General features: G+C 34.5%; 1 protein-coding gene across 1 annotated transcript in view; it reads right to left on the reverse strand.

The window, feature by feature from the left end:
* Nucleotides 1-13127, reverse strand: part of cfap74 (cilia and flagella associated protein 74) — a 59548-nt gene that overhangs the window by 26338 nt on the left and 20083 nt on the right. The window contains exons 17-21 of the mRNA XM_039674961.2: nt 10899-10989; nt 10428-10525; nt 9926-10048; nt 9701-9822; nt 7047-7175 (exon numbers count right to left, since the gene is read on the reverse strand). Of these exons, the coding sequence (XP_039530895.2) occupies nt 7047-7175; nt 9701-9822; nt 9926-10048; nt 10428-10525; nt 10899-10989 (563 nt within the window). The remainder of the gene's footprint in view (nt 1-7046; nt 7176-9700; nt 9823-9925; nt 10049-10427; nt 10526-10898; nt 10990-13127) is intronic.

The raw sequence follows: 13127 nt of genomic DNA on the forward strand, positions 1-13127 counted from the left end.
AGATTAATAAACACTGTAACTAATGCATTGCTCATCGTTAGTTCGTGTTAGTTACTAATGTTAACTAATGAACCTTAGTGTTACCACAATAACATGTTACAAAAGGGAAGAAAAGACAATCACAATTTTAGTTTAAAGTTACTTGAACATATTTTGACTTAATATATTATATATATATTATTATACTTTTTAATATTCAATTTAATTTTTACTTCTTATTTATTTCTTTAATTTACTTCTTTTACTTCTACTTTTTACTTTATAATCAGTGCCATACTGAAGAAAACCCTTTCACCAAGGCCACTCAAAGTCTGCTCCTATTGGATAGGCCTGTCCAGAGTCAAATACCGCCTTGCTTGAGTAAGAAATACTTCTAAGTAGACATATACACTTCTGTTTCCAGTGAAGGATTCAGCGCTAAAGCATAGCTGTCAACCCTCCCGTTTTTTCCGGGTTTCTCACGTATTTTTATTCCCGCTGTCTTCCCGTTTTAGTATTTTCACGTAAAATATCCCGTATTTTTACTCTGATTGTGTGAGACGTACGAGCTCGGACTGATTCGGCTTGAAGTCGTTTATCCTCGGATGCGGCGCCGCGCGCGCTGGCCGGAGACACACTGGCTGTGTGGCGTGTCCGTTTTTATTTCGGTTCCCATGGTAACAGATTAGAGCTTGCACACTCCAGAAAACGCGTGCGTGCTAGAAATAGAACTGACGCCTATTTTTTCACGCGACACGCAAGCGTGTTGAAAGCGTTTCCAGGCAAAAATAAATAAATAAAAAATAGGAAACGATGTTTATATGTCATTTTGTAATCTCGAATAGCCTACATTTTACATTTTGATGTTTGAAAGTCAAGGTTTTTACATAAATTCAGATATCAATGGAATTTAAACAAATAATAATTATAATAATCGATTTATATTGCCATTAGTTTTGCCTATATATAATTTAATGTCATATAACATATGAATAAAATATCTTTTCTTTTCTTTTTTTTTCCATTTGTTTCATATGCTCTTAACAATGTGATTACACAAAGAAGAAGAAAAATCTTTTGGAAAAAAACGTTCTGGGCCTCAGGAGGATATAAAGATACGATAGGCTACAATAACAACAGAGTGTGTCTTCTGAGTGACGGTCCACCACCAGGCTAAATATAGGCTCTTTAAAACTACATAAAATGTGTAAATGTAATTGAAATAAACAGACAGCCCACTTCCCTATTTTGTGGGTTTTGGAAGATAACAGTTGAAACTGTTGTCATAAAGGCAAGAGCAACACAGCGCTAATCCAAATGTAGATTTTTTTTCTTTAAATGACACTAGTTTCTAGGCTAGTTATTAACTCTTTAGACTTTTAAGGATTAGTGCTTTATTTTTAAAGTTTGTGGGTAAGAATCGTGTAAAACAAAAATCCCTTATTTTGGGGAAGGATTCCGGGAAAACTCCCTTATTTTCAATGTTCAATGTTGACAGCTATGGGCTAAAGGCTGCAAATAATCGTAAACGGAGAACGGCGCAACGGAAAATCTAAAAAACTTGTGTTTGAAGTCAATATTTCAAACTGGATGACCATGAACACAGTGTTTTAGGCCAAACGGAGGGGAAAAAGCAGAAAGAAAAAAAAAAACACCATCCCCTACAGGTAAGAAAGCTGTTGCGCAGTATTTTTAGCATAATGCAGTTAAAATAGTAGACAGAGCACGATATTTTCAGTGATAAACATAGTTCAATCTGTACTTGAAAGACTGCTGATGTGTTTTGCGTTATCCGGCATAATTTTGCTGAAATTAACATGAATTTTTCATACAGAGAAAGTGTAAATATTGATCTTTTACATATACTAGCGACATCGTAACAATACAAACGTGTTGAAGATCGCTTAATCTTACTCTTTAAGTAGCACATTCGTGTTAGATGCATTTTTGGAAAAGAAGTTTGGAGCATTTATAATCTCACACAAAGAGACCTCTCTTAATAGCTTATTATCGGGATGTACGGTCCACTGTGATTTGCGAACCGATTTAAAGGTTTAATTTCTTCAGTTCAAAATAACGAAGAATGTGTTGGAACTGTAACAATGTGAAAAGAAAAAAAAACAATTTCTATTCTGACAAGTTCTGATGTGTTTTATTTGATTATTCTGTTGCTAACCTATGTCATAAAGCTCTTATATCGAACCTACGTTTGTGTGTGAAGGATTACTGACAGTAAAGAGGATTTACCATTCGCATATCAAAAGACGGAATGACATCTGTAAATGAATTGTTTGGGTTTTTTTTACACATAATTAGTGCAAAATCACAAGGATTAAGCATCCACACAGTTTAGCGATTTACATGCTATCTAATCTATCACAGTGTTTACACTGTAGATGAGAGGCATGAGTAGAGCACTCAGCAAAGCTATTTCTGCAGCATTTTCAGAGATTTGGTCAAAATAATCGGTAACACTTTATAATAACTGCACACTAGTTAAGCATGAGTAAACAGTTAATTCATCATTTGTAAAACATTAATAGACATTAATATGCAGTTTATAAATATAGCTATACATGCTTTTTTCTTGATTTATAAGCATATCTATAATGCGTTTAATGATTGTATTTTCATACTTTGTTAATGATCAATTAATAATTTCTAAATGAAGTATAGCATTATTTACAAACCAGTTGTTTAAGAGTTGTCAGTCATTGATAAGATCACTTAGAAAGTGTAAGTAAATGTACACTGTAAAAAAAATATTGTTGGTTTAACTTAAAAAAGTAAGTAACCTGGTTGCCTTAAAATATTAAGTTGATTGAACTGGAAAAAGTGAGTTAATACAATGAAGGAGATTAATTTAATCATCAGAAACTCAAAATAATAAGTTATCTCAACTAAATAACTTATTTAAGTTGATTTGACAAAAGAAAAAAATGTTGTGATAACAAACCTTGAAAATATTTTTTTTACAGTGTAGTAAATACAGGTAGTTATAAAGCATTTATTAGTGGTCAGTTAACTATTTTTGTGAGCTGATCTAAAGTGAGGACTATTCATGCTTTGTAAAGCATTTATAAAGGTGACTTAAAGACTCATCAATCTTCTAAACAGTAAAATGTAACAAACACAACGCAGTGATACAGAATAGATAAATATTTAACAGCCTTAACAAAATAGAAATATTTAACAGCCTTTATAAATGCTTTACAAGGCATGACTAGTCCTTACTTTAGATGAGCTCACGAACATAGTTAACTGACCACTACTAAATGCTTTATAACTACCCAAATTAACCCTTAATTACAGCATTAATACATGTTAATAAAGCATTTACTAACACATTAAGTAACCATCACTATATGTCTGAATAATAAGATGTATGAATGTACATTTAAATAGTTTATTAATCATTTACTTACTCGCTCTAAGTAATCGTATGAACCACTGAAAACTCTTAAATAGCTGGTTCATAAAAAATGCAATTCTTCATTTAGAAATGATAAATTGATCATTAATAAAGGATGAAAATACAATTATTAAACAAATTATAGATATGCTTTTAAATCAAGAAGAAAGCATTTATAGCTGTATTAATGAACTGCTTATTAATGTCTATTAATGCTTTATGAATGATGAATTAATGGTTTACTCATGCTTAACTAATGATTATTAGCGTGTAGTTATTATAAAGTGTTACCAATAGCAATACAAAAATGGGAGTGAATCTCAGAAAAACCTGCCAAGAACACATTTAGCTTATTTAAGAACCATTAAGAATTAGAATTACACATTTAGAGGTAAATCCATTGATTTTGACAAAATATGTAGGGAAAAAAAGTCTTGGACTGGTGGGAGGTGACCAAGGTTAAGAGGGCAGGCTAGGTGGCCTTCAATACAGTACCGGCAGTTCAGGAGGACAGGCCTCCGTGGCTTTGACCTGGGAGCTTGGCTCGGCCACTATGGCCGGGGACGTATACGTGGGATAATGGGCTGGAGTGGACTCTGAGTGGGCTCATGAAATTAGAGGCCTGCATTTCAGCCCGAGCCCGACGGGCCCCGACTTATTTACACTCCTCGGGCCGGGCTTTCGGGCCAATTTGCGGGCCTGCATGTTTGTTTTTAATGTAATGTATTTGATTTGTTTAGATTGCGTTTTCACTGTATTGTATTGTAAATGCATTTACGAGCGCTGTTGCGAGCAGCAGAGCAGTTTGCCTCAGCTTTTCAAAAATGACAATAAACGTTTAACAAACGTTTAAACTAACGTTAACTGTCTGTGTGAATATGTTGTTGTTTTATATCTATGGATTTTATTGTAGGCAAGTAAAGTGTTGATTTGAGAGGCTATAAATGGATCAAACATGTTTAACTCGCTGTCGGGTGCTTGGTCGTCATAAAAAAATAAATAAAAAGAAACATTTGTCTCAATTAACTTTATAAAGAAATGAAAATAATCTAAACGATAACTACTTTGCCATTGAGGACAAAACATATCTGTTTAAATGACTGCTGCAACAGGGCAGGCTGTTTTTTTTTTTTTTTTTTTTTTTGTAACTGCATTCTCATGAAATAATATAGAAGATAGAGATGGTGTATACAGTCATCACAACATTAACAAAACTCACTCATACGGAGGCGTATTGTACGGAGGCGTATTGCATTCACTTGAAGAAAAAAAAATCTAGTTAATTTTTCATGAGAAAAAAAAATTGCTCTGTTTTTCTGAATTAATGAGTTAATTTTTCATGAGAAAAAAAAATTGCTCTGTTTTTCTGAATTAATGAGTTAATTTTTCATGAGAAAAAAAAATTTTCTCTGTTTTTCTGAATTAATGAGTTAATTTTTCATGAGAAAATGTTTTTTTTGCTCTGTTTTTCTGAATTAACGAGTTAATTTTTCATGAGAATTTTTTTTGCTCTGTTTTTCTGAATTAATGAGTTAATTTTTCATGAGAAATTTTTTTTTCTCTGTTTTTCTGAATTAATGAGTTCATTTTTCATGAGAAAATATTTTTTTCTCTGTTTTTCTGAATTAATTAGTGAATTTTTCGTGAGAAAAAAAGTTTTTGCTCTGTTTTTTCTGAATTAACTCGTTAATTCAGAAAAAACAGAGCAAAAAAAAAAAAATTCCATGAAAAATTAACTCGTTAATTCAGAAAAACAGAGCAAAAAAAAAAAAAAATCAATAAAAAATTAACTCATTAATTCAGAAAAACAGAGCAAAATATTTTTTTTTCTCATGAAAAATTGACTCATTAATTCAGAAAAACAGAGCAAAATTTTTTTTCTCATGAAAAATTAACTCGTTATTTCAGAAAAACAGAGCAAAAAAATTTTTTCTCATGAAAAATTAACTCATTAATTCAGAAAAACAGAGCAAAAAAAATTTTTCTTATGAAAAATTAACTCGATAATTCATAAAAACAGAGCAAAAAAATTTTTTTCTCATGAAAAATTAACTCATTAATTCAGAAAAACAGAGCAAATTTTTTTTTCTCATGAAAAATTAACTCGTTAATTCAGAAAAACAGAGTAGATTTTTTTTCTTCAAGTGAATGCAATACGCCTCCGTACACTCATACTCTGTAAGTGTTTTAATTATCATGTTATCCCTTATTTATTTGACCACAGGATCCTGCCAATCAATCACAATCAGGTATTCCAGACAGCCGTGCAATAATATCCCAAAAAACTGCTCCAGCGAGAATGAGCCATGTGAAGAGCATTACATAAGCAGGAGTCAAGACAGATCTGTGGGTGTGGATCACAGGAGTGAGAGAGAGAGAGATGAGTGAAATGGTGCGGATGTTATTAATGCAGTTTTAATCTGCATTTTAAACCCTCTAAGCAGATTAAAGCAGTTTCACTTCATCCACTGCAGCACGTCAGGCCCGCAAAATGTTCCTTTAACTTTCATCATGTCATGCGGCTTCATCTGACCTCAAATCAGCTTAGCTATCAATATTCGGCTCTGTCAAATGAAAAATGTGGGCGAGGAGAAGGGCACCACACACACACAGCACTGCAGCACAGCGCGTTACACTTCAGGTTTAAAAATATCTCAGCAGCCTCATTCAAATTCAGCTCCTCCTGTTTCTCTGTTTCTCCAGGGTTATATTTTGCAAGATGCTCTTATGATAAAAGTTACATTTTTCAAGGATGGGAATGGTTCATGCCAAATAGGTAATGAGGTTTCATTTTCTTGTGTGCAAGCATTGTAGATGTGGATGTACAGTAGTAAAGATGACTAAGATGGGTGGAGTTATAATATTCAACTGCACCCTGACCCTGCCCATCCAACCCTTCCCTACTCTATCCCTCCAACATTAAACGTCCAGAGAGTGACCTCTTGATTCGACGGGGTGTCAACGACTGACTCTAGGGGTCGAACTTGGGACCCTAAATCACATCTGATACTTTGAGAAAAGGCAAATGAAAATTGGCGAGTGGATTTGCTTCCCCCAGACATGCAGATGGTGTGCATCCACTCACTCAGATTTGAAACAAACATATTAGGTCCCAACTTATAAGTGAATTCCCAACTTTTAAAAAACAAAACAAAAAAAAAACAATGAGATATGAAAAGAAAACAACAGTATGAAAGTAACCCCATCAACCAAGGATTTAAAGCCCCCTGTGTTAAAAATGCAGCTTTTAATGTTGTTTATGTGTGTATGTGTTGTTTTTAATGCGCTTTAACACACACCATGTGTAAGTTGATAAGTGGACTGAGTATTTCCTCCTTAAAACTGCAGTGAACCAAAGACAGTCTCAAAAACACGCTTTGGCGTTTCTGACGTCACAAACGACCTTGTAACCAATCAGATCAACGTGTGATCGTCAACCTCTGAGCTGAGTGGAGGCGGGGCTCATTTGCATATTCATAGAACCGCACATACTAAATGAGGCGAGGGTGTCGAGTTACATTCACATCCATTTTAAGGCATGAATAATTTTTTTTCAAGGATTTTTTTTTTTAAATATGTCATTCTGGTGATCAAAGATGATTTACTACAGGGGGACTTTAATTCTAGCATTATTTATTTAATGAAATGGTGTTACCTGGGCAGAAATTTCAGCTGAGCACTGAAGCTGGATTTGGCCTGGATAAATCCTGTTTTAGGAAGGATAGACATGTGGTTCCTCATCTCTTTACACACCTTGAATGTCAATCTGAGAGCTGAGCTGGCCCTGAAAAAATAAAAAAACACCATCAAATATTCATATTCTCAAAGGTCAGGAAAACAGAGTGAAAGAGAAGACATTGGTCTGAAAGAGGACTCATTCTCAATTTAAAGTCAAACACAATTACACTGCATTGTACAATGTAATATCCATGTATTATGTGTGTGTAATCCCTAGCGAACATTCTCAGCACAACCAGAAAAAATATAAAATATGAGAAGCAAATGAGATCTGTGTATGCCACTCATTCAGATCCACATCAGCAGGGCTGTGAAATATACAGTACCCCACTATTTATATGGCTCAAGAATAGATGACCCATTTCCCCCAATGCAGCAAGATGCTTCCAGAACAGCAGATATAATGGAAGATCATCCTGGGACTTCTTTAACCCTCTGGGCTTCTTCGTAAATGGGTTACACTTAGCTTCCTCCCGGTCAAAAACGGACGAAGCCTTAAAATTTTACTTTACTTCTTCCCAGGATAACCATTCAAATATATTTTTGTTCTATAATATTTTATGATTATTATTTAGAATTTTTAGAATTTTTTATGATACTTTGCATTAATTATATAATTTTTATGAGCTATTTTTTCCATTAGAATTAATATACATATTTTTATTTTATATTGTTTTTTATTTTTTTTCAATAAATACAACATTTCACATCAAAATAGAGTGTCAGCTAATAAAAAATAATAATTCAAGTAGAAGAGCGCCACCTAGTGGCTTTAAAAAATAGTTACATGTGTGCAATGTCCTGTACAGCCTGTAGGCTGCCTATAGCTTCCTATTCAAATACATAGAAAGGCTTTTTGATTCTTTTTGTTGGTTTAGACATGATTTCTCATGTCTGTGTGCGTGTGTGCGTGAGTGCGCATTTGAGCAAGATTTTTTTCTCATTTATTGATTTTATTTTTCATATTCTACAAATTTGCTGGTGCAGTCTTGCCAGTTTATCTGTGTATGTGTTTGTGTGTGTTTGTGTGTGTCTGGGGTCTTATTTGCACTCTTGATATTTTAGAGCGTCACCCCTTCATTGCTGTACACTTTTTTTCTGCACAGTTGCTGATCTGTAGCTTGTACCACCAAAAGTTTCTCTGAGCTTTCCTATTTTTTCGTATTTCCCATTCATTTCCTATGTCGGTCATTTTTGACCGGGAGGAAGCTAAGTGTGACTTTTTTTTACGACCCTTTAACAAATCAGAATCATCTCCTTGATTTTTTGTGTGTTCATATAGGTAATACAACAAAAGTCACCAAGTTTCAGCCCGATCCGATCAAGCAAAAAAATTAAACATTTCAAAACGTAACAGTTTTCGGTCATTTTTGACCGAAGAAGCCCAGAGGGTTAAATAATCAGACTATGCAGAGTGTGAAATAAAAGGCCTGAAACCACCAAATATTCACAGTCTTTTCCTATCATCAGCAGTAACGATTGCTTTACAGTAGGGGTGTAACCAAACCCTTGTGTCGTACATATCACAATACTAAAGTCACGATACGATATTATTGCAGAATATAATGATAAAAGGTCAACATAAAACGTACTGTTGATTAAAATGCTAAATTTGATATTACATTGTGTGTGGCTTTCCAGTTTAAGTCAAAAGCACAGGACAATAGAGACACCATATGGAGGATCCCTTTACCGCTCTACAGATAAATTTCGGCTTCGGAAGTGATAAAATAAAATAAAATTCTGTATAAAAATGTATAGGCAACAGAAGTAGTTTGTTTAGGCATGGTTTGTAGGGAATTGCAAACCTCCACACATTTAAACCCACATAACTGAAATCCTTTCTTAATACGCATGTGAGCGTTTATCAGATATTTTAAGTCTGTTTAGAGTGAAAAGTGTCGTCTTAGCGGTGCCTAATTGAATAACAAATGATCATTTCAACAGAAGTGAATCAATCAAAACTAACTTTAGCTGGAAAATAACATTATTCAAGAACCACTATAAAACCAAAGCAATCTCTGTTACCTTAAATTATATGTTTATCTCTGTAAAGCTGCTTTGAAACAATCTACTTTGATTCTGAAGGTAAAAATGCTGAATTATTTTAGACAAAATGCTTGAGCTCTGTCACTGACTAGATATATTTAAAATAATGTAGGCCAGTTTTTACTGGTAACATCAGACATTTGGCATTATCAGGAGCCACAAATATTCCCTCATTACATTATTATACATTATATTCAACATTATTTATAGCAGTTTATTTTTTTTTAATTTTCTCACATAGTCATTTTTATTTTGGGTGAACTATTCACAATAAATATTGCATTTTTGTATTGATATATATATTGTGACCCGATATTACACCTCTACTTTGCAGCATTATGTCCTACAAATTCATGTCATCCCACTGATAGGCAGCACAACAGGTCTTCTTAAGTCGTGGTTTTATCTGTCAGTCCGGTTGGGAATGCCTACAGAATACAGCTGCTCTGTGACTGTACTTCTTTATAAGTCCACCAGTAATAGAAATCACTGATAAATGTGGATCGAACTGGTGCAATTCACCTGCTTTGAACTTCGATGCTGTCCTGATAAAGACGATCATACATGCAGATTTTCAGGTCAATATTTGGCTTGGTCACCCACACAGGCGCGCTCTCGGCCACCCCGCAAACTGAAACCACAATCTATGCATTCAGAAAACAAGACAAATTTATATTTTGAGCTGTTAAAGCAAAAATAAAGTATATCAATATTTATATATTTTTTTTAAGTATGTGAAAACTCTACCGGTTCACAACCAGGTTGAGAAAATAGGATTTGGAAATCCAGTTTTGCCTCTCCTGGAATGGTTGGCGTGAATATGATGGGTATTCTGACACTCATAAATGGGCCAACATCCCCTTCATAAGGCTGTAAAGAGCACAACTGTATGTTACACTGCCATTTAAAGCCCCCCTGTGGTGAAAATCCAGCTTTTATTGTTGTTTATGTGTCTATGTGGTGCTTTTAATATGCTTTAAGACAAACCATGTGTAAATATTATACAAATATTCTGAGTATACAGAGATAACAAGGGAACCAAATGAAAGACAGGTAAACATAATCAGTAACTAATAATCAGTCTAATCGAACACAGTTAAAACCAAACACACAGGGATCGTTACACCACAAAGCTGTTTCAGTTTGATATATTTTTCCTTTAGATAGAAAGGATAAAAATTGAGAACCAGACTCGATTTTCGCCTTTCTTGATTCTTAAATGTATGTAAACATGTCACTGTGTTCATACCTCCTCAATGCTAAACTCAGTAGGCTCCACTTTAGTATCCACTGGTCCTGGATCAGTTGTCAAAACCTCATCAGGACTGTGACTGCTGACAGGAGGCACTATTAAACAGAAAATGTACAATTAAGAGAAGTACGAAGTGTATTCGTGTATGTTACATACACATACGTACAGTCTATTGTCAAAGCTAAGAAGCCTAAAAAAGTGGTATATCTATTTTTCATTAGACTAAACTAAATTTCTATAAGTACTTTTCAAATGTAATAAAATATAAGTATGTTTTACTGTATAAGTATGGCGAATGTAGACGGGATTAAGTCATTGTTCAAAGAGCCTAGTAAAAATTTGAAATGAAGTTCAACACTGAGTTCATGTTGGCCAAGTCATTGTTTTTACATGCTTGCAACTAATATTACAAATTTCAAATGTATTAGTGAAAAAGCACTATACCACAGGAGAAAAGCATTGTGTTACCTGATCCGAGGTCACTGTGAGTCTTTTCCTTGCCTGATGGGATTTCTGCCTTCAGGCTGGCCATCTCTAAACTACCGCTTTTCCCAGAATCCTGGGCAGAAAGATTGACCAAAATGTTAAAGTCCCCCTGTGGTGTGAATCCAGCTTTTAATGTTGTTTATGTGTCTATGTGCCGTTTTTAATATGCTTTAAGACAATCCATGTGTAAATTCATAAGTCGACAAAAACACGCTTTGAAATCGCTGGTGTTTCTGACGTCACAAACGACCTTGTAACCAATCAGATCAACGTGTGATCGTCAACCAGTGGATGGCAGGGTTCATTTGCATATTCATAGACCCACGAATAATAAATGAGGAAAGGGTGTCGAGTTACATTCAAGATATTTTAAGGCATGGAGATTTTATTTTCTTGGAAAAAAATGTTTAAATGTCATTTTGGTCATCAAAGATGAGTTAAGGGATACAATTATTGACTACAGGGAAAACTCGCATCATGGGATCCATTAGATTTAAGCTGAAATCACAATGAAAGTGTGCTGCTACATTATTCTACTTTCTGTTGCATATTTTGTGGGTACAAAGTTGGTAACCCTACCTGAACATATTTTTGTGAGATTCACTCTATCATACTCGGAATAACTAGATACCAAATCACAGGACTATCTCCCTCACTCAGATCACTGATGACCCAACAGGCACTACTGGAGGAGACAGTCAGTTGTATCAATAGGCGCGCTTCCATTACAGATTTGCGCAAAACTTTTGCGATATTTTCCAAATTTCGATAAAAAAACTATTGCGAAATGACGTTGTTTCCATTAACCGATGTTATGCGACTAAAACGTTTTTTTTTCCTCTCGCGATAAGTCATTCCAAAAATCAACGGACTTTGGTAGGTTTATAACTTATTTCACAGCCATGCACCGCACTCGACATCATTATTATTAATGGAAGGAGACGTGGTGTGTTATCCAAGCATTAATGGCAGGGAAAGACACGGAGTTCCTGGTGTTTCTCTGCTTCGATGTCTTGATGGCATTTCTTTGAGGTTTAGAGAGGCTATTCCTGTGATTATTGTTTCTTTTTTTTAAATGAATTTAATAAAGAACTCTATCTCGTATTATGTCCAAACGGTCGATGCAAAACGAAAAATGAACGGTTGTTGTATTTTTAAAACGCAAAGTTGCACACCATCATTTTAGTTTGACCACACCAATGCTGCGCTATAAAGGCTACATCTCAACGAAATTTCAGATATTTGTTTATGACTTTTTGCCCCCTTTAAAACATTTAAAATATTCACAAATTAATATGGGGAAAAAATGTAGATTTTACTGGTTTTCTAAGGCCAAATTAGAACATGGATAGCCTATTTCTGATATTTTTCCCGCAGTGCTTTAGGCTATAGGTGAGTTATTATAAATGCGTCTGAAAAAATAACGAGCTAAAAACATAATCTCCGGATGCACCTTTAGAGAGAACGGCACCTTTCATACGGATTACATAATCAGAAGGTATTAGTTTACGATTCAAATTTGTTCTTTTTAAAGTGGACAATTAAAGCTTTAGTCTATAAAGGCTATTGGTTCAGTTCACGAAGATCATAAAGCGCGCCTGATTGTTTTATGTTATTTTACAAAAGCTCAACGTTTTCTTGTTATTGTGACATTACGCAAATAAAAGTAGTTGCGAATAATGTATTATTATTTTCTGTATAACCAGAAATGCTCGAGTATTTTAAGTTGATTCCACTGTTGATGGGAAAATGAAAGTGTTCACGGCGCGCCGGCGTCTGTCTGCCACCCAGTGCTCCAAACTCCGCCCACACTCTTGGATATTGGACAAAATCGAGTGTTTATTTATGATAATCTTAGCCCTATTATTGTCCAACCTGTACTATGAATGAGATGTGACGAATTGCTTTGTTCCTTTTTTGGACAAAAGCGTCTTCTAGGCTACATATGTAGCCTAATAAATGTTATAATAGGCTAATGATGAGGACACGGACCTAAAACACACTCCGTCTTCTAAGTCAGGTGACTGTAAATGCGCAAAATCTGTTTCCATTGCAGTTTTGCGAAAAAATCCTTTTTCGAATTGCCTGAAAAACCTCCTCATGCGAGCGTAAAAACCTTTTTGCGATAAACGGGAGTTTTTGCAAAATTGACGTGTTTCCATTGAGCGTATTTTCATTTCGCAATTTCAATTTGTGCAAATTGAAGGGTAA

Source organism: Pimephales promelas, chromosome 14 (genome assembly GCF_988280905.1).
Source record: "Pimephales promelas chromosome 14, fPimPro1.hap1.1, whole genome shotgun sequence".
Lineage (NCBI taxonomy): Eukaryota > Metazoa > Chordata > Actinopteri > Cypriniformes > Leuciscidae > Pimephales > Pimephales promelas.